This window comes from Neopsephotus bourkii, unplaced genomic scaffold (genome assembly GCF_033783945.1).
Source record: "Neopsephotus bourkii isolate Nb327-2 ecotype Australia unplaced genomic scaffold, CSIRO-AGI_Nbou_v1 NB_1394, whole genome shotgun sequence".
In the NCBI taxonomy this organism is placed as follows: Eukaryota; Metazoa; Chordata; class Aves; order Psittaciformes; family Psittacidae; genus Neopsephotus; species Neopsephotus bourkii.
This window is the reverse complement of record NW_026901872.1, coordinates 1795139-1818283: the sequence shown is the minus strand read 5'-3', so window position 1 is coordinate 1818283 and position 23145 is coordinate 1795139. Positions and strand designations below refer to the sequence as shown.

General features: G+C 38.7%; 1 protein-coding gene across 3 annotated transcripts in view; it reads right to left on the bottom strand.

The window, feature by feature from the left end:
* TBC1D4 (TBC1 domain family member 4) overlaps positions 1 to 23145 on the bottom strand; it is a 102810-nt gene that overhangs the window by 29023 nt on the left and 50642 nt on the right. For 2 of the 3 annotated variants that reach the window (XM_061367749.1, XM_061367750.1), the window contains exons 2-8: positions 13884 to 14486; positions 12452 to 12541; positions 8803 to 8907; positions 6124 to 6256; positions 4305 to 4396; positions 3412 to 3522; positions 2665 to 2784 (exon numbers count right to left, since the gene is read on the bottom strand). In XM_061367749.1, the coding sequence (XP_061223733.1) occupies positions 2665 to 2784; positions 3412 to 3522; positions 4305 to 4396; positions 6124 to 6256; positions 8803 to 8907; positions 12452 to 12541; positions 13884 to 14486 (1254 nt within the window). Of the gene's footprint in view, positions 1 to 2664; positions 2785 to 3411; positions 3523 to 4304; positions 4397 to 6123; positions 6257 to 8802; positions 8908 to 12451; positions 12542 to 13883; positions 14487 to 20051; positions 20208 to 23145 lie in introns of those variants that run through there. The other variant, XM_061367751.1, reaches the window with a different exon arrangement.

The following is a 23145-nucleotide window of genomic DNA, read 5'->3' as shown; positions in this document are numbered from 1 at the left end:
AACTTGGAATTTCTCACGAGCTTTAAAAACACACTTTTGGCCCTGTAAGAAGGACTTTCTGGTTCAGAAAAAAAACACCCAATAAAACAACAGAGAGGTTAGTGCAGCATGGGCTGGAAGAAACCTGTTCATGAGGTCAAACAGAGGTTATATTTATTTTTCTGAGGTACCACACTAGGAAGCCACAGCCTGTTTTCAGTTCAAACCTGACAAAAATAAAATGAGTCCAGCAAAACAAGTGAAAAAGTGACATTCCTCTAGGACTGAGTGAAGCCAGAACACAGAACCCAGCATGTTTCCCTATGGTGAGTTGTATTCAAGTAGCTTAAAATGTCACTTGATGCTATTTATCTAGCTAAGAAGCCATCCACTTAATATGTTCCCAGATATCTAGTTATTACATACTTATTTCTAATTTTGCTAAGATTGATGCTGCATCTCTCTCCCACATGTACTGAATTATTTTTTTTGTACTTCAATCTTTCTATCTACAAAAAGATGCTGAAGGCACACTTTAAAAACCAAAACCTGAAGTTCTTTCTTGGTCCCTGTTACTAAAGGTACTTTAAAGTGTTGTTATACATAATATTACATCAATACCATGTGATTTGCAGCTGGCTGAAGGAGGGGAAAACCCACCACACCAATAGATATTTGGTACCTAAATACCTTTAGGAATTAGCCACAGTCCGTTAGGCTTTTAATAGCTTGATAAAGAATGAGAACTGTCAAAACAGTCACTGTATAACACATGTATGAACATGACACAGAGTATACACACACAGAGATACTTGTACGTATTTGCTCTAACCAAGTGATTAATGGTCAAACTGCACTGTAAATTTTTTTTCTCACTCTTGCACTGTGTAACCTTTAAATGGACCTGCAAGAGTGAAACCCTACCTGTACCATGATTCACTATAACACACTGCTCTTCCTGATCCATAGCAGTTTCACGTTAAAGATGAGACAACAGCAAGTCCACTTCATAAATAGCAGACTTAAAATTGCCCTAAACTAGATTGGGATGTCCACTTCTCATGAACTCAGTCATGGACTATGTAGACCCTTACACTATAACATGCAGCATGTCACAGTGACCCTGGTGAGAAGGAACATACTCTATCAAAACCAACCAATATATAAGCAGTTTCCCTTCAAAGACTCTTCAACTTAAGCAGTGCATTTCATCTAAGTTACTTTTCTTAACATGATCAGAATGCTATTATGTCTGTATATCGCAGGGCTGCTTTACTGGGTTATTCCCAACGATGTATGCCTGTTCCAAAACCACCACAGGGTTAGTGACCCACTGTCAGAGCTAGGGCACTTTCCAGTCACATGTTCTTTAGATGTGGAAAAGCAATCAGACTCAGCACACACATGACTATAGCTGTCACCATTTGATGCTATTCCAGACTGCTGAAATTATCCAGATCATCTGACCATCACTGCCCTCTTTTCCATGCACTCTCTCTTTTCATGTTCAAACTGAGCCCCTAGAGTGTAAAACTTCTTATACAACAGAGGACAGATTTGACCAGAAGAATTTTAATGCTAGCTTCAGTCCTAGATCAAATTCACACCTAACTGTAAGTTCTAAGGATTCTCCCCAGCAAATAATATTTTGTCTACTTTACAGGGAACATCAGTAGCGTCCTATGTTTGTAGATTACTTTGACATGACCATATAAGCTGCAGGACAAGTGCAACTTAGACCATGATTTAGCATGGTACTTCAAAATCACTAGCAGAAGGAACAATTTCATTGCTCAAAATTACAGTTTGACCTGTCCATCCAGTATTCATAGCTCATCATACTTTCTCTGTAACAACATGCTGGATCCCAGGCACCCAGCCTTCTTCAGTTATCCCTCTATGTGCCTCTTCTCTGCTTCCAGGACACTCCCTACTGAGCAGGGAACATTAAGTAGAACTTGCAATTCAGACTTCTTTAAAAAGCTATTTAACAGAAGAGAGTTCCAGTAATTATTTGCAATTCAGTATCATGCCCAGCTAGCAACACTGAAATGAAGAACCACTCACTTTTTAAGTGCATTGCTTTATACTGCCTTTTTTTTTTCCGCAAAAGGACAAATTTGTTACTAGTTCCTAAAGATTTTTAGCGACCAATATGAGCAATTTTAGCTATTAGAGGTAAGACATTGCTTCTCTGAACAGAAAGATTTCTAGTTTACGCAGACACATTCATTCACACTTTCAAAAACCATAACATGTCTTTAGGGGATCAAGCAACCATCCTGATTTATTTTTTATCTTTAATGGGCTCATATGGCAGCAAGTGGTCACAGAATCACAGAATCAACTAGGTTGGAAAAGACCTTTAAGATCATCAAGCCCAACTTTTATCCCAGGATTCTGAAGCAACACATCTGATAATGCTCAGTTAACTCACTTGCACCTAAAATGAACACTCATTATTCAGAAAGTTATCTTTTTTTCCCCTCTGTACATGCAGCCTTAACATAAACTTTCTAGCACAGTTAAGCCAAAAGCAACCCAGCTGTAACCCTCAGATTTCACAATAGGGATATCACTTCATGAAGTGTTTATCAGACTGAAGCCAAAACCCAGAAAAATCTGATAGATCTTTACTATCAAGGATATCTGGGAGAACTGCTGACAACGAGTTGTTAATCTTACCCTTGAGAAGATATTTTCCAGAGAGCTAGTCAAGGATTTCTTGGCCTTGTTTTTCAGAATGTCAAGTTTAAACCTGCCACCGCTGGTGGTGCTTTCTGGAATGGCACTGTTAGAAATGGTCTGTCAAAATGAGGAAGGACACAATTCAGCTTTGGCAATTCTTTTTGCAATTGCAGACCTACAAAGACTAGAGCTGAACCAGATTACGTAGCAACAATATAACCTTGGCCTTTATTAAAAAACCCCATCACAAACAAACAAAAAATCCCAGCAAAACAAAAGCCCCCACATGCTCCACCCCAAAAACATAGGTAAAAGCACATTCCACCCCTAAAGAATATCTTGCAAAAGCATATCAGTTTAACAGTACTGTTACCCATTTCCTTTGCTAGATAAGTTTGAAGTCTAAAATGAAACCAATGTCCTCTTCATCCTTATTCTCCCCAGAAATAACCGTTTGGCAGTGAAGATCAGGGAGAAAGGGAAAGGACACAAGAAATATCCTCACATTGTAAAGAAATCTAGATCTAAAAATAATTGGTTTTCCTTCTTCCCTCTCTTCTTGTGCCCTAAGCTTAAAAAAACCAAGCATTCCACTATTAATCAATTTCTCTTTCACAGTCCTCTTAATTACAAAATGCAGCTTCAGCTATCCCTGATGAACCCTAGCAGTAGCCTGATAGTATTCAAGGTTGCATTTTAGCAGAGGGGAAGGAAGGAGACTAATAATACGAAAATAAGCTTTACCGATGGTGCTTCACCAATGTGAACATGTGTTTTCTGCTTAGTTTCACAGAGCTGGCGTAGATGTAAGATCACAAGTTCATTTTCCTCCTGGTCATTTTCAGGCTTCATTTTCTGTCAGTAACAGCAAAGGAAAGACAATGTTGCCTTTCAAGTCAAGATTTGCTTATTTTCCCTTCCATGTGTATGTATTATTTGAAATTAATATACTGATATGCCAGATGCTAGATTCCACTATCATTGTGTCAAATTACACTACGGTTTGTCTGACTTCATACTCCTGAGCAAAACAGACCAAAACTTTCCACACGCAAGATACTACAGGCTAGGGAGAGGTGGGAGCCTTAGGCCCACACATTTTGTTTTCTAAGGTTGTCTGCCACTAGATAGCCTTATAAATGGAATAGAAAACCCAGGAAACCAAACAGCCACTCCCTTCCTCTGGTAGCTAGAGAGGAGTGTAGCCTTTGGAAGCCTAAATTATTATGTATTTCATCCACTTGAATACATCTACTTAGATCAGAATCTTGCCTCAGAATAAGTAAAAAAACCCAACTCCTGAAAATGCCAGACATATTCTTGCATGTCTCGCATGCTTTTAACACAGTCCCACATCACTTTCAAGTAGGGAAATGTGTTTACAGATTAAGAACTACAGGGAAGGAAAAAAATACTCTGGGTATGAACACAGAGCATCTCAGCAGACGTGGAAATCAAAACTTTTCCCATAGCAGTGTATCACATATGAGGTTAGGCTGGAGCATGCTATTTCAGCGTGATGTTTGGTGGAAAAATAGTAGATTCTAGATCAACTACATAACAAACCTAGCAGAAACATCTAGTCCATTTTATCATGGTCTTTTTCGAATTTGAAATAACGGCTTTTAATGTATTACCTGAACACGTTCAAAAATGTCTGCTTGCTCATTATCAGTTAGTGACGACAGATGTCTCTGAATTACAAGTTTGGCTCTTGGTGGATAGAGTCCTGAGAAAAGAAAGGCACATTAAAGCTTTTAGATTCAAAAATGACCTCTCCAAAAAAAAATTGGAAAATATTATAGGAGACAGAAGCCTCCATTTGAGTTTATACGTGTTTAACATATGACATTTGTGTATCTGCAGTATCAATGACTCAAAATACTTCCGGTTTTGCTAAACCACATAGTTTTGTCTTCTTTCGTTAAGCAGTGGCTGGCTCCTGTGTAAAAGGCTGTGGACCCACTGATGTCTTCTGTCCTAGCACAAAGAGATCACTGACAGCTGGAAGCCTGACGAACGTATGCGAGAGGAGGAAGAGAGGAACAGATCAGGAATGTAACTGCAGAGGCACTCAGTGCAAAAGATACTCAGAAGTTTTCAGATGCTTTTAACTGAAAAATTTAGATGCATTGCTACACAAGGTAAGGATAGGGTACAGGTCATATCTGAGAACTGAAGACACTTTTAAACACAAGAACAACATAAAAGCTGTAAGAATAGATGAAAGAATTTCTGGTGTTTGATAAAGCACATGCTTGCTTACAAAGCTTGTTCTAGGAAGCTGCAGACTGTGGGGAAAATCAAAACCCCCAAATCAGATGAAAATCTGTATTTTTTTCCATCCAAGGTAGATATTGTTCATAGAAAATTGGAAACAGAACAGATCAAGACTTTTCCAAAGTCATGAATCTGTAGGTTTTGATTATGATAAACTTCTAGACTCTAAACAAAGCAGATGGATAAAAACAAAAGGAAACTAAAATAAGTCTTTCAGTCACTAAGTACAAACTTCATGAAACTACTATTACAGTACTCAACTTGTTGCCTTAGAAAATACTTTATTTTGATACTGGCTACTTATCCCAGGCTTGCAAGTACCTTCATTCAGGATACTCACACTGTCTTATACAGCAGCCCCTGTAGTTTTTACTTTACAGAAGACTTTCCCAGCCAAGCTTTACCACTTCTGAAGGTCTGTACTTAAGCGCAGAAAATACCAGTCACAACCTAACAGCATTTCACCCCACCAAGATTTTATACTCTGCTTTTCATCCACCAGAGGGAGATAAATAGCAATGGTGATTTTTAATGAACAGGGGAACTGGCAATTACCAGCACCATCCACCAGACCAGAAGATACACGACTAACATACTTGCTCTTTTTGCATACAACACTTTGCAAGGAGACACAGCAGAGAGACTTCAAAAATAGGATCCTCCTACTGACTTCATTTTTAATTCAATCTTGCAAGACTCTTTTGGATGTGTTCCATCATACCTCACTTCCAGAGTAACTACAAAGGTTGGTTTATTTTTATTTGAGCCTTAACTTTCTTTATTAGACATTAATCTCCTAACTTAATCATTTCTTTCCCCATAACAGAACTAGGTTCTGAAGTGTATAAGCGAATAAATAGAAAGAAGGAAAAAAACAGTTCCACACTGGAAGGTGAACTGGTAGGTTTTTCCACTTTGCTTAACAATTGAGAGAGGTATGATGATGAAATGGTATGTATTTATAAACAGAAGCTATACTATATTCAGTTGCAATACTGTTACTGCTATCACATCTACTTGATTACAGACAGTGCAAACTGATGGTAAGAGCTGCTTATTGGGATACTTTTCCCTCTGTTCTTACATTGTTTTAAGTTGAAACCACATGCTTAACATAGTTAAAATTCTTCTACAATGATCAGAAAAACACAATTAGAAAATAAACTCATCTGCTACCTTCAATTCTTTCACAAAGTTTGTGCAATGAATGCATAGGGCAGGCCTCACACAGTTTAATCTGCGTCTTGGCATTTTGCAGAGCTGCAGCAGTGCTAAAGGCTTGTTTCAGGGTTAGCATTACCTCATCAACCTATAAGAGAAGGATGGAAAAGTCAGTATATAAACAAAAATGCATGACATACACATCAAATTTATAAATCACATCACAGACAGACACTTTACAATAAAACAAAAACCTCACTTGCTGTCTTCTAGGAATCAAGGTTGTCTTCCAGCTATCTAACTTTTCTGTGGATGCTCACCATCTTCAAGTTCAGCCAGACAGTGTCATTCTGAGTACGTAACTGCAGCTACTAAAGCTCACTGGGCAAGCAGATGCAGTCTTAAAAAGCTGCAGGTGGGAATTTTTGGCTTGAATATATTCTGGCTAAATAAAAAAGCATTGGTTTCTTCTTCTTTAGCATCAAGATTCTCCTGTGAACTACACATGCTCCCTCTCAATGATTTTTCTCCCACCACTGTACCATTTTAGCACAAACCCCCACAGACCCATCCTACTAGCAGACGGGAGCTTCCCACAGCAGTTCACTTTTCTCCAGACTACTATACAGGCTACCAGCTTCATTAGAATCACTCACTTATGTTTAATCACTTATGTTAAAACCTGCCTTGCAGTCTGCCCTAATCTCTCCTCTGCCACTACCACAAATAGACAGTACTATGTTCCCATACGCCAGCACTGGAAAAGCTCAGATGACAGTGTTTTTCCAAACTCATTCAAATATGCTCCCAGACTTTCTACACAAAGCACTTGGAGTTCTCCTGTCTTCTGTATTTTAGGGGAATACAATGCCTCTTAAAAGCTGTTTAGTCTTTGCATTAGCATGGAAAGGAGGAGACAACAGTTTGATGACAATCTTAGGAAAGAAATCAATATTCTACTTCAGAATATTTGCTCCTTGCTCTTTCCTGTTGCTTTGCTTTATAAGAGGAAGAAGAAAGCTGAAATATTTAACAAAATTATGCAGTCTAACACTGAAAACCTACAGACTTTTTTTGAGGGTCTGTCACCCAGGGACAGGGGGGACAGGGACCTGAATACGTAAATTTGAATCAGTTTGTGTCAATAAGTTTAGTTATTTGGTCTAGGTTTGAGTTTTATTTTGTTTGTTTTTCTTAAAATTCCACAGTTTTAAGCACTACCAGTAATTTCTGCGTGCTCTCTCTTCTCACCAACAAAGGAGGGCACTGAGCAGCGAATACCCATCCTGCAATACAGGCTTGAGACCTTTTTGAAGTTGGCAACAATGCCTCTCAAATGAAAGATCCACAAAACAGTGCTAAGCATATGGATTATGACTACCCTAAAATCATAAGAACTGTGGTACAAACTGTAACTAGGTTCAGAGCAAATATGTACAAGCCTACCAATATAGCCTGCTTGGCAGCACAGAATCCGGAAAGCATTAGGTTTTACAGCTCTGCCCTGCCACAGCCAAACTGCTACTGGAGTCCAAGAGACTGCATCTTAAAATAGCTCAGGAATGTTTATTTTACATTGCAAACTGGGCATACCTACACATATCAATACTAAAATATGTAAAGAGGTTCATAAAAACATGGTTTCTTTATACACCACATTATAAGTCTTTGAATTATGCACAGTCAGATTTATCAATAGGTCAGATGTAACATTTTCTGGTAGTACAAAGACTGGGCTGATTTTATAATAAGCTCTCATTTTGATAAAAGTGCAGTCGCAGCTACCATTGTATACCCAAGGCTGTCAGCTGCTTTAACTTTTATTGATCTAATACTATTCACTCTCAAGCTAGTCAATGGATCAACAAATTATGTTTTCAGCTAGCTAGAAGAGTGATTTTTAAGTTTAGCTGAAAAGAGTGAGCAGCGGTTAGCACAGCCATCAGGAACAAACATTTTTCAGAACAGAAACCAACTTCTTTTAAAGTGTCAGTGCTTTAAAATAAAAATGTAGTAGCCAAAATCTCCTGTATGCATCTCACGTTATTAAACTGTCTGTAGGAACTAAGTCACTGGCACCTGGAACTTCAATTGCTTGATACATCCTTTACCAAATATCCAATGGACTATTTTACTGTGGTACACACCCACACATATTATGGTTTTCTTCTTCTCTGATCAGATGCTGCTATTTTCTTCTCCTGAGGAACAAAACACTACAGGAAACATGCTAAAGCCACATGCAGACTAAAGCCACATGCAAGATCAGCCAGTAGTTTAAACCCTACTCTGAAAAGGATGTTTGGGTTTTGTCATCAGCTTTGTTCCTGATTCAATCCATTACATGTTTAATGGAGAACCACGTGTCTCAACGATTAGAAACGCAAGAGTTGCAATCAAATACAGAGTCCAAATATGCTGTCAGTCTGCATGTGTGAACCCATCCATCTGGATTTTTTCCTATTTGTTATTGATATATGCATCAGCAGAGTAACAGGATATGGCTATGTATCAGCAGAATGTATGCATTTCCTATTGCGTATTTCCACATCCAGAACTGAAGTCTCACACCTGAGAAGACGTAATCACTGAGGCTCATCTTACACAGCAGAATAACAGACAGGATAACAGACATTTAGGAAATGCCTCAGACATTCTCTGACAGAAAGGTTAGGATCGTTAATAAATACTTACCAGAGATTCACTTGCACACTGGAACACGTAGCAAACATACTGGTTTAACCCAGATTCAACAGATTCCCGGCAAATGAAACCAAAGTGATCGACGTGTTTTATACCCTGAAAGAGTTTGAAAGCAGCATTAGTGGACTATTTTATAAATAGTTTCAGTTTCTAATGTGATCCTAAAAATAGTTATCAGACTCCAACACTTACCAATAGAAAAACTTGAGAAATTAAAAATTCATACTCCTAATTATGTATTACAACTACAACAGTTATCCTTAAAATTGCTTTTCATATTTAAAAGTTACATAAAACTCTTTCCACAATCAAAATAAAAGTTATATGCCAATACACCTGGGCCTGAATTTCTTCCATTAAGACAACTGGATTTTCAGGGAAGTGAACTAGAGTCCTAGACTGTATTTGGAATGGCCTCTACAGTAAAAACTTGATGTAATGAGCCCACACTAAAACACGGGACTGCAGCAGTGTCAAAGTAGCAACAGATCTTTGCTTTCCTGTAATACAAGTTAGGACTACACCAAAAAGAACAGGGAAGGAATGGTGACATGCAGAATTCCAACCAAATTCTTAGATAAATTCTTTGAGACTAGCATACCAGAAGTTTCAAGACTTACTACACATTACTACTGATGGTTTCTTTCAAGATCCTAGTCTAACTACTTGACAGGGAACATTGCCTTGCTAAAAACAGCACTGAGAAGATCAAAGAGAGCTGCTTCCTAAGAAGCACTATAATCCCAGTCCCAATTCATGGAAAATGACTCACTATTGTTAAAGCTTTTGCCAATGTTTTTATCATCTGAGTATGGGAATAGTAGATTTTCTCCAAAAGAAAGCCTAATCCCTCAAGTTCAAATACAACAGAAACTTGGTTGCTTGGATCCATCTCCAAAGAAAACACCTGTACCAGGGAGGAGGCAAAACAACTTGTTTGTCACTACAGAAAATACTCTAGACAAATTTGGTAATGCAGTACGTGACAGACTGAACATATTGTCAAGGCATGCTGTAGTTTTTAAAAACAAAATTCCAAAAGTTACATTTCTGCTATTTAAACAAAACAAAGATGCAGATGGCATCCAAGATGGCATAAATGTCATTAGTTTACCATAGTCCACCCTAATCCTGACTTAGCTGAATAGTTTTTCTGTGACACATGAAGTCTTCAAAAAAGTACAGATGTATACACAAATGTTGATCTATAGAACAGTGAACTGTTCCCTCTGTTTTGTAAGGAAACCATATTTAATAAAGGTGGTTCAGTGAGATGGCAGTTCCCTTACTGCTGACACTGCCTGAACAAGTCTACTCCTGTCTGACTTCTCAGTCTCTGTGGAACATTTGATGGGGAGATGGACATGCCGCTTGCACTACTGAAGCGTAAGTAACACAGTATGTTCCTCAATTAGCTCCATCACATTTCTTTCAGAGGGTGGCTGGACTTGGCATGCAAAAAAGCAAAGTGCTTTTTCATTCAGAGTTCCCTCAAGGTCAGCAAGGCTGCAGCAAGAAAACCTGTACAGCTGCTTGACACCTGAGCTTAGACAGCACACACAGGGTTTATCATCAATTACAGTTGCTGCTTTGACAATTATATGGAGTGCAGATAATGAATTGAATGCAACAGATCAACCATACTTAAGCTATAGAATAAAAATACCATTATTAGATCAAACTGAAAGAATCCAGAATGCTAGCTGAACAGAACATCTCCTTTTCATTGTTTGTAAAGCTTACAAGAAAAAACATTCCTAAGCTGCAGTCTCACTGCAGTAAATCACTGCCCTATAATCCACAACAGAGAAGCCCTGTGGCTAACACCAAGTTCTTAAAAGAAGTACTGATGAGGCTTATGTAATCAAATCCTTACTCTGGAAGAAATTAATGTTTCATTTCTATTGAATATATTGAAAAAAAAAACCAAACCAACTTTTCTAAAGTAGCAGTTTTTCATTAAGAAAAAAATAAACCAAACCCCCTGCAGTATTGTTAGTGCCTGAGTTATTCAAGTGTGCAGAATAACAAAAGCTTTGCTCCAAAGAAAGTGAAGAGGTGGAGTGAAAAACTCCACCCCCAAAGCCCAACACACAGCATTACCTAACACTATGTACGTACACAGTCATTTTACTGAAGAAAAGTCAGGGCTTGAAGGTCTGCCATGGTCTTGCTGGTCTCCCCCTCACTTTAAATTCAGCAGAACAAAGGTTGTACCTGTTTAGGACTGTTGTGTTGACTACTATCAATATGTATATGCAACCCAGGAGCTCAGTATGTAAAGCTGAAGTGCCAATTTTATTCAGTTCAGGACACCAAATGGGAGAAGACTCATGCTGTCTGCAAATTTTGTTTTCCATACCACTATTTTAAGAATCTCTTTGATCTGTATTTATTATAAAGCTGTTAATACATCATCGTTTGATTATACTGTCCCATTCTATACTTGCACTTGCCTTTTTTCTCTACCAGGAATAATAGAAATTGTAGTTAAACAGCAGAGTCAGCTTAAGAGCCTAGACCTTTAGTTGGTAGCTCAAGTCTCCACTGGAGTTATAAGAACTGCCCAGTTCTTACTTTGTATTACCACTGATACTATAGTCATGCAAGAGCAGATTTGCTATTAGCATTAAAATGAAAGCACTGAGGGGTGAAATATAGGTTTATAGCATGCCAGAAGGAGTATTTTAAACTAGAGTAACAATGTTTAAGGAGGCCTGAAGTGATGTATGTGCATGGTGAACGAAAAAAGTTAGTAAGACAAGACCTCAAAAGAGAAAGTGCCCAAAGTAAAAGCTGCTGAACAATAAGAAGATAGAATGATGAATCCCTCAGCCCTGGGTTTTAACTTTGCAAGACACATCTATTACTCGACATAGCTAGGTTCACCTATTGCCATATTCTCCAGAAGAAAGGATGCAACTGAACTGCTGTTTTTCTGGAGGGCTGATCCAATGCTTCCCTCCTTTCATTCGAGAGACTTTCAGGAGCTTACCTGCTCAGAAACAGCGTATTCAGGGCATCCTAAATGGAGATTACTTCCAAAATCATATGCAATGCTCTCCCAAAGCAGAATAGTTTACATGTTGTTTTCTGATCAGTGATCAAAGCTGCCACTACCACAGCTCAGACTGGTTATTTCACATACATCTTTTCTGTACTTAAGCTTCTGGGGAATGACAAAGTTATTTTTGTGCAGTATCTACTTGAAGCTGCTACCAGATGAGTGAAAGCCCTGATTTGAATAATAACTCTTACTCTTGTAAATCAGTACTTCAAGTCTGATGCAAGTGTTCATGAAGCAATCAGTTTCACAATTTCTTTCAACTGTACTCCCCAGATAAGCTGATGCATCAAACTTCATGCAGAATTTCTAGATACATTAGTCACAATTGCTCAAAATCCTCACCCCCTCTTTATCTCTTTTACAGCAATTTGCTTTCATTCAGAGTAATTTAGGTAGGATAAACTGTTTAAAAATGGCTGTTGAGACTGAATAAAGGAAAACAGCAAAGAATGCTGAAAAAGAATTCTGAATTTCTTTTTTTTTCATCAATGTATAGACCAGCAAGACAATCCAGCTGAAGAACAAACTGCTTTTCTCCTTATGATCTACACATTGCTTCATATTAATGCTTACCTGAGAACATGAGGAGATATCTTTAAAATTCTTTTCAAGCACAACAGATTTGGTGTCCGGACTGATGAGGTTAACTTCAAACCTTCCAACCTAGAGAGGAGGGGTAAGAAGGGGAGAAAAATAAGTTTAGTTTATCACTGCCTTGGAGGCACAACACTAACAGCAGCAAAAATGTCACAAATCTAACCATTTCTTGTTTACATAAGAGTACCTCTGGCACAAGAGCTTACTCAGTAGGAATGAGGGTGGCATAATTCATCCTATGTTGAGTAAGAATATTTCAGCAAGACCAGCTGAATAAGAAAAAGACTTGGAAAGAAGACAGCTTCCCTGCCCCTCTCTTTTCTTTTGGAGTTAGTTTGGTCCAAAGATCACATTTGACAGACAATACTAAAACCTTTACTAAACAATGCGGCTCAAGTAAAAGCTGCAATAAAAAACAGAATTTGAAGACAATTTTTTTTTTTTTTAAACTATACCATAGATCAGCTGAGAAACTATCCTGATCTTTTGGCTGTGTAGCAATTTTGGATGAAAAAGAGTAGTTTCTGCAGCAAGCTATCTTTCAGCTTTCCCAAACCGTTTCTCAGGCATATCGAACTTGGAGTTTCAGGAGTTTCTCAGCTAAATCCTTTTCACTACTACTGATATCTGTGGCTTTTGAAAGGGCAATGCATTCTCACTTCAGTTAGCATTTTTCCAAAAGACTAAAAGGCAAGAATGATCTTTAAAGCAGATGAGAAGACAAAACCCAGGCATTTAGCCCCATTATTTTAAGGTCCAAAGATCTTCTCTTTTATGGGTCACCTCCTTCAAGTGTCCTTTTGTTTTCTCAATAGAAGCTCTGATGATGTCAAATGTACTTCAGGCAAGAGAAGAAATAACAGTGAGGTCCGAGGGAAGAAATCTTCTGTGCACAGACATTGAGTACTCATCTGAGAAAGACAAGCTGAACATTACCATAAGGGGTCTGGCTCAAACATAAGGCTGTGAAAGCCTTATGAGAAGCTGTGAGCTCCTTTCTAATGGGACAAAAAAAGAGGATTTGTGTGCATGAAAGTCTTCATTGATTCTCTTTCTGAAAGTATACTCACTTTTTTCACATATGTCTTGGATCTCACCAGCACAGACAAACCAGAACTGCACATAAAATAATTATTTCACTAGAAATTCTGCTCCTGTAAATAATTACTTCATATGTAATTATTTTTTCTTAAAGTTTACCTGAGATCATGAGTTGAGGTGACTTCCTTAAGAAAGTAGAGCTACTTGTGTTCCAAGCATTTACGAACAGATACATAAATATTTATGACTAATCATGAAACCATACTGAAGCCCTATTACTTATCTCACAAAACTTGTCTCAGCTTCAAACTGCATGGGGAAGGATAAAGTGGAAAACCAACATGAAATTGTGCATCCTAGTACACACCTGGAACAGCATTGTCCTGTTCTTCTCAGAATCGGAAGGCTGAACATGACTGGGTGCGCTTGCGTGTCTTCTGCGTGGCTGTGTTTTCAAGTTTGTGTCATGAACCCTTCTTTGCATAACTGCAGTGACACTGCTGCACCGGGAGCGAAACTCTTGCTGCTCATCAAAGCCAGAGTCCTCTAAAATTCGCTCTGGAAAGGAGCCACGAGTGCTGGCCAGGTTGGCCAAGCTGGTCTGGCTGCCGACTGTAAACATCGCAGCATGCCCTCCAGTGTTATTTGGGCTGTCCAGCTCCTCAAATGGGCTACCCAGTGGAGAAGCTGGAGCATCTCCTTCACACAGGGGTAAGTCCAAACTTGACTCATTATTTCGCTGCTCGTTTAATAGTTTCAGGCGCTGGCGCTCATGAAGGCTGAATTTCTCAATGCAATCATCAATTAGTGAGGAGGGAGCTTTCTTGTGAGCCACTGTCACCTTTCCACAGTATAAGACCTCAAATTTTTGAGAGTCATAGAAGGCATCTTCACTATCCTTACTTGGTTTGGCATCTTCCTTCAGTGCTGCTTTGGAGACTTGTCTTATGCTGCTGATGACATCAGGAACCTAAAGGACAGTATGAAAAGTCTGGTTAGCAGCCACAAGTAAGATAGCACACACAGTGATACATCGAACATTTCTTAGCGTAAATATTCACACAACTTATTTCTTCAGTTGGCTACCACTAGTTTCTTGGCTGAAAATATAAAAATAGTAAATTCTAAATTCTGTATAGGAAATTTATACATGGGAAGCAAAGCAAATGATTCCTTTATTCTTTACTAGAACCTGTTTCAGAACATAGGGTTTTAAATTACCAGAAGGTCTACTGATAAATGTTTGCAACTTTTTGACTGCCTTCTCTTTTGTGTAGCCCTCTTCCCACATCAGCATCTCTTGCTGATGTATTTTGCACAGAGCCATCGCTATTTCTTTGGTTTTCTTTTTCGGAGCCAGATATTCTATTCTTAGCTGTGGAAACAGTTCTGTGAAAGAGAGATCAGCAACCCCACCAGTTTCAATTGACAGTTCTGGAATACAGGCAGCAAGCATATGGAAATTATACCAAAGGACCATGTACAACTGAATTAGCTTCATTTATTAGTCCAACTGAATTAGCTTCATTTATTAGCTACTACAAAAACCTCACCCCATCTACCCTATTGACATAGTTCAATTCCCTACTGTCTCGGTCATCATGCAGCGTAGCAGCACACCCAAATCTCTGTTCTCCTCCATCATTCTTACCTACAGATTCCTATTATACCCTGTAAGGTCAAACTGCACACCTCCAGTAGAAACTCATGATTTCAGCCCTGTGTTTTAAGGCTATGTGATTCTTCCTCCATTTTATCCCAATCACCTTGGAGAGTCTACCTTCAGTATTAACATACTTAATATGCAAGCTCCTTTTTCATTTTGCCTTCACTAAACAACATATTTTGCCTTCCTTTACCAACTTTATTTACTGCAGATCAGAGTAATTCCAGTTGCTCTTTTGACAGTACCTACATCTGTTTAACCAAACCCCTTTCTCACCAGGTTTCCTCTTCTCTGGAGGGATAATGAATGACATCACATTACATGCATTGTTGAAGTTATTAGTGACAAGGAGATCCAGAGAGAATAACTATCTGATGTTTTTTGTAAGAGAAACCCAACACTCGCTGAATCCAATGCAATCAATCAACTTCTGTATTCCATACAGCTTCTCACCATATCTGTATTTGATAATTTGTTTCAAAGTATTTTTCTATTAAGAAAAGATAACACTGAAGCCACACTTTAGTAAATAATCCATGATCCCTACAGTATCTATTTCTTTCAGTCACATGATACCAGCTAAAACTTGCTAATGAGGCAGTAATCTCATATACCAATACTTTTGCTTGTCATAGTGGAAAATTACCTCATCTTAATCCCCATCTCTTGTTACACCCTCCTCATCCACTGGGCATTCAGCTCAAATCTGCTTATAGTACGTTTATTGCAAAATGAAGTTCAACTACCCGTTTGGCTTCCATCCCTATAGATGTCATCATCAGCTCAGTTTTCAACCAGGCTAAAAGTTAGTCTTGATAGGGCACAGACAGCAGAGTGTATTTAATCTTCACTCATTCTCACTACCAGGATGCCTTATGACCACCCACAGTGCGCTTCCTCCCAGCCATTCCAGCTCAGCTGGACATGGATAATTCTCATTTTATAATGTTTGTTCATATCCCAAGATGCAGCTTTTTTCCCCCAATCAGTCCTCTTATTCTTTCTATGGTCTGTGCTAAAGAAGCTCTAGATTTTAAACTCCTTAGCTGTCTATCTTAGCAAAATTCACAAGCTAGCTGTGTTTTCATTGAGATTTCCCTTTTTAGATCCAGAACCTGCTACAGAACAATCCAGTTACATTTCTATTTGAAGTACAGTGACATACAAAAAAATCTATTTATAATGCATGAATCCCACATGTAATCAATTAGAATAAACAATGTCAGCTGTTTAATCTGGATTTTTTAAAAAGTGTACTATCACTTCCCTGCCAATAACTGGGTTCTGCCACTCACATCTAAGATAAAATACTAGAGAAGGAAATCTTATCCCCAGTAGCCTCCTAACACATTCTATACCCCTGCCAGCAGATCTCCAAATAGTCTAGAAAAAAAACACTATCAAGTATACCACAACAGGATTCCCTACCCACTCCTCTGTCACAGATCTCCCCCACAAACACATACAGTTTTAAGCAATTGCAACTCCATATAAAAAAACCTCACAGCCCACCACCCTGCTGCTTATCTCTCGATTTTATTTCCCATCTTTTCCAGACTGTGCATGGCTTTCAGACACTACTATTTGAGCCACAATTACTGTTTCACAATCCCTGTGCAGCGTTTGCTTCTACCTGCCACATAAACCACAACAGTATTTTCACTTCAGCACAGAAGGATCCTAGCATAAAAGCAGAGGTTTCAGCTCATACTGCCCAACCAATCCTTATATTCCCTACTTTGTTTAGGTAGCCTCTTTTACAGGCTGTATTATTTATTTTTTTTTTTGCACCCTTATCAGTATTCACTTTTTCTTATTGTTCTACCTATCCACAGAATCAAAATGACAAATCAAGGTGAAAAACTGAGAACCATTTAATCTCTGTAGTTATGAATACTTTTCTTATATGCACATGGAGAGGAAAACAATGTAATACAGGGATATCACAATTGATAAGAAACATGAGTCAGTTCAGAACCAGTTCCAGATGCTTGTTAATTGTTTCATGGATCCTCTAGATAGTATGGTGTGTAAAACAGCTTCAAGTATAAGATGCAAGACAGATACTAACACTGCTTGGCAATCAGTCATACACAGGGATTTATTGGTCTTTGGTGTGCAGGAATATCCATGTATCAGTGATGGTGTGCCCAACAATTGACAATGTGCCAGCTTGTACTGTTATACCTCACCATCTTCATCCATAACTGGGATCAAGTGGAGTCTCGACAACAGTTTGAACTACATTTTCCTGACAAGCAAGATACAGGAAAAGTTACACAATTCTCAAGCATAGCAACCATCCCAATGTGGTTTTACATATTTCTTTGGCGTATATCCTTGGTTTTTGACATATTGCTCCTCTGCATATCAAGAAGCCCCAGTCACAAAAGTTTCTTCATCAAAGTTGTGTAACTTTTTTTGGATTTGGATATTAGCTTATTACCTGTTAATGTTGAAAGTGTGGGGCAAAGTTAGATCAGACAGTAAGCACAATGGAAATTTAAAATACTGACTGGACAGGATGAAGTTGCTTAACCAGTTTTAGAAAACAATTCAGTAACATTAAGAAGACAGACTCCTGAAACATTCAAAACTTATTAATGTGTTTTCACATTAATACAGCACACAATGCTTTCTCTAATACACCAGTGACCTTATACATCCTGAAGTCTGTCAGGTATTAATAAATTGTTACCAAACAAAATGAATGTGAGAGCTTCAGGTGAGCTTTCTTCCCCTCCAGGATGTCAAGAACTGTACATGCCTGTCAGGAGGCAACAGTGACATGTGAACTTTAAGATCCTTGAAACAGCGCTCATAGGAACTCCTAAATCTCTGAATAAAGCCAAGACAACTCAGAAGAGCAGCCCCTTCTTCGTGGCCTGTACCAAACTTCCCAGAAATGCAAAAGACAAGGATAGACGGTGGGTACCGTAAGTACAAGACTAGATGTGTGATATTACTGTTTCTCCTCATTGTGAGGAACACTCCAAAACTTGGGGGGAACAAAACCAGGGGAGGAACAAACCTCCCAGAAAACCCCGAACACCCCAGCCCCCTTCTAGCTCAACCCCCCCACCCCCAAACTACATTAACAAAACCAACCAACCAATACTGTGAATTAAGTGGCAAGTAAGAAGAGCTCCACCATGATATTAAAGAGGCACTGCTTCATTCCAGGGAAACATGATCAATATAATAAATCTAATTAAAGGAAAAAAAAAACAAACCAAAAACCACCAACAAATCCAAACCAACACTTGGGAATCCAAATTAAGTTTACTGTTCATATTTGAGTAGCCTAAGATTGTATGAATCATTCTTCACCCAATTAAATCTCATTCATATGTGGTGATTCAATAAGTAAAGTGAGTTGCACTTAAAACAGAAAAGACTGCAATGGTCGAGTTCTGCACTACCTACAGTAAGATACAGCTTTGAATATACAATGTCAGATGTAAATCATGACAGGTGTTATCCTGTCACAACCTCCATTTTCTACAAACAGCAGATATTTGATAAGCTGAAACTAATGACAGCACCAATATTAGCAAAACAGTCTCCCAACCTATTCCATTTGCACACTCCCTTTGCCCCTCCTCCTCCAAGACCTTGGCTATGGATCTTCTGAGCTACTGCTCTGTATCATCCACTTGACCAGCTTGTGTAGAATAAGGCTGCAGCACTTAGCCCTGGCTAAAAGACAGATATATTAATACCCTAGATCTACTAATTTCAGCTCCGCAGTTCACAGGCTCCATCCAGTACTGTCTTTTTATGACTGGACCTAGAACAGGGTCAATACATAATGGAGAGCAAACACCTTCCTCTTCCATAAATAGTACATTATCCAAAGTGCATGTGAATAGTACTACCAAGAACTGTTCTACTACACATCAAGAAATTTCACTGTGTTCAACAAAGAAATGTATTCTGACACTGGAAACATCAGTTTAACTGATGTAACTAATCCAGGCTCTTTCATCTGACTTGGCTAAAACCAAATTGAGGACTGAAACCGAGAGGACTAGAAGAAAATAAGACCAAATGAAAACTTTCTTCTCAGGTTTTCTCATATCATGCAAAAATTTTTTTTGTTATAATTCATTCCAACTTTATCAACCCCACCTTAACCCCCCCAAAAAGAACTTCAGTTGTGAGGTGTTTATCGCCAGTATCCTAAGTTCCAAACCAGAGGCTATCGAGCCTACTAAAATCATGCATGCTGCAGTGTACCACCAGAACAGTTTGTCACAACTCTAGAGTAGGCAGAGTATCTCCATGGTGATACTCCACACTTTCTTTAATAGAAGTGACAGAAGTTGAAGCATTCAAAAAAAACCCAAAAACTTCCCTCTGAATTTACAACAGCCTCCAGTGAACAAAGGTGGAGCTCCCCTTTTTGCTGGAAGGGTAACATTCAAATGCTCCTGTGGTAATTACCAAGCACTGCTTTCAAGTTTAACCCAGACTTAGAACTTGAGGCAAAGAACAAAATTCACTTGCTGTATATCATTATTTCCACAGCTGGACATAATTTTACTATGCAGAGAAGATGCACCTCGTTAGTTTGTTTCTAGCTTCCACATGGAAAATTTCAGTCTGGAATTTATTAACAAAGCAAAGTCCCTCTTCATATTATAAGCCTTATAAAAATTAGCATGATTGTGAAGAATTAATCTAACAAACAAGCCTGACAAATCTGCTACTTAATGGCAGTAGCTCTAGCAAGGCCATTATTTTCAAAGCAAGTAAGAAGCTCAGACCCTCTCACTCATTCACCACACAAGGTGCAGTGTCCGACTCCTTCCACCACACAGACATGAGATGAATGAACTCCACATGCACATTAGGAGCAGTCAGTACCTTCTCGTGTGATTTCCAGTTCAGAAGCACAGGCATGTCCAAGCAAAACAGTCACTAAACTTCAATGTCATGAACACGAGGACTCAGAAACAGATTCCTGGGATAAGCAAGTGCAGAAAGATCCCCTTTTCACAAAGGGCTGCTGGTGGTGTAGCATTTCCTCAGGCTCAGCTCGTGATATCACAGCAACCGTTATACTTCAGGAGCCAAGTATTTCCTGACTTCAGGCTGGAAGCTCCCGCGCTGCCTTGGGTTTGAATAACGAGACCCACTCATGATCCAGCTATGGATACTTAAAAACAAACAACAGAGGAACAGGATGCTGTCCAGAAATCAACTCGCTGCTCCTTGCTGATTACTGAAAGAATCTGACATCTATCAGTTAGGAACCAGCCCAATGTGAGTTAAAATTAGGAGCAATTGGACATGACTCCTTTCATTTAGCATTCAGCTGTATATCCACAAGACAGCTTAGATATTAACAGCCACAGCAGTGAAACACAACGGAGACAAAATAAGTCACATATCACATCCTGTTACGTATCAGGCACCCGACACCGAGGCAAAGTTCTTATCTTACACAAAAACACACTCAAATGCCAGCCAAAGCACAGATATCAATAACTGTTCTCAACCAGAAAGAAGGGTGGGAAAGTGAAAAAATTGTTTTCTTTTAACTGCTATAAACATTTTTACTGCCACCCAGCTAGTACAGTACTGATCATCCAAACCTTTTATACTTCTAAATCTACAGCAGTCTGCTGCTTCACACACTGGTGACAGCGCTCCACTCAACAGTTTTCATCATTAAAAATGCATCTTTCCAATAAAGAGATGAAAGACCAGCCCACAGTGATACAATTTATGCAGTCATACAAGCAATTTGTTGACTGTTTATGCTGGAGATATTTACAAACTGGAACATAAGAATTTGTCTCCATCATCTGACTTAGTGCTGCAGGAATACTGACCACCTTCAGTTTTACAGAAATCAGGAGGATTTGTAGCCAACAGAAATGCTGTCACAAACAGAAAAGAATAGCTACTGAACTGCTAAGGATTTCTACAACCCACCTGCACTTAAGTGTACTTCTAAAAATACAGTTTAGAAAACACAAAGTCCGGTTCACAGCAGGCAGTAATAAGCACCTGCCATCAACTTCATTCTGCTGCTAGTCTGGGCTAACACAACACAAGCCCAGCAGCAGGAAAGCTGGAACAAAGGAGCTGGCAAAGACAGACCAGTGAAAGCAGCTTTTAGATCTTCAAATTGACTGGCACTCCTGGCAGCTAGCGCTTTCACTTTTCTGCTGTTCTCTACAGGTTCATGAGTGCAGCCAAAGCTTACAGCAATAGGAAACACATGAGAAACAAGCCAAAAAACCCACTAAAGAACTGCATATAGTGAAGTTTTGCTTTCAGGAGAGAGAGTCTTCCTCTCACTTCCCTGGCCTGTATTTTTTACCAGGTGACTGGTCAGGACCCAACTAGGTTTGTTTCTAAAGAACTACTACAGAGCAATGAACTTACTTTACTCTGACATTCAACCTCGTGCTGTATATCAGGGAGATCACATACTCCTGCTGAAGGTAAAGCTGAAGACTACCACTAAACCAGCCTAAAGAGAGATAGATTTTTAGATAGGTAAGCTAAAATAAAATTAATTCTCAAAATAATTCTTAAGACCAACCCAGGAATTACTTGAGCTGCTTAGTTTTGATACAGTCAATAAGCACAAAAAGGCTACCACAGCCGCACAGCATATGCTTAGAAAAAGCTATCATGTTACCCGATTTCTGCTGCAAACTTGCAGGTCACCTGACACATCCTGTGTGATACACACATATACAAGATGCTGCTCTGCCAAATATCCAAATTTAAATAAGCAGTATAATGATAGAAGGTGGATCAAGTTACTTAGCAGGAAAGAATGTGTAAGTTACAAGATTGTTTGGATGCCTGAGAGACAACAGATGCCTTTTTTTATACTTGCAAACAAACACTCTACAGTAGTATATCAAAGAACTTTAGTGACGGTAGTGACAGCACAGCCCAACAGGATCATCGCTCTTGTAAGGAAAGATCTTGCATTCATTATTTCACTCAGTTTAGGCTAGTCAGGCTGATGTTCTTACACCTTTCAGACACAGCTCACACTCACTCTGCTTGAATACCCTGCAACCCACAGAATTATCAGTACAGAGCTCCCATGATGATCTGTATGTTCTCCGAATATGTAGAATATTAAGTCTCAATTCCCTTACCAATTACATACTTTGAGCATATGCAAGTACTCTCAAGTTTGTTTCGAAGTTTGGGACATAGTTCCCAGTGAAAGATTCAGCAGAGTACAGCTGTCTTGTAACATTAGTTCATCTTAAACTTTCCAACTGCTTTAACCAAAGTTTTTCCAAACTATGAGAGCAGAAATACAGATATTTAGTAATTTTATCCTGAAAAAAAGTATTTTATCTATATTTGGCACTTCATTTTCTAGTAAGAGGTTTATTAAAGGTGACATTTTTAAGCACTCCATCATATTTAACACATACCCTATTTTTAAAAGTGCTTGCCTGAGAAGATAAGGCTGTCATGTGGACAGTCACAAACAATTAATACATTCTCTGCATTCATTTCCTTTTGGGTAAAAAAAGCCTCAGTTGGAGAACTCATTGAAGTATTTTGCCCATTTATGGGCACTATCCACTTCTCAAACATAGATCAGAAGATAGTTCATTTTAGCAGATTTAAAGTGCAAGTGCTAAGACTGAAATGAGTGCTCCATGCACCATGTTTAAGAAAGTGACAATCTTTCAGTCAGTAGTTTTAGCCAGAAGCTCTCAATATTTTCATGTAAAAAGATGAACTAACATGTTAATTCACAATGAAGTGAACACACCTTGAAAAGTCTGGGTTTTTTCCCTAGTCAGAATATTGAGTTTGACTCCTGCACGGCAGACCACGATAACTCCTAGAATGATTATCAGCCCAAATCTGATTGAAGACCATATGCATCCGTTTTCCATGGATGCCACCACTTTTATAATTATTTGCTACAATACCAACCTTCTTCTTTTATTGCTGAAAGACAAAA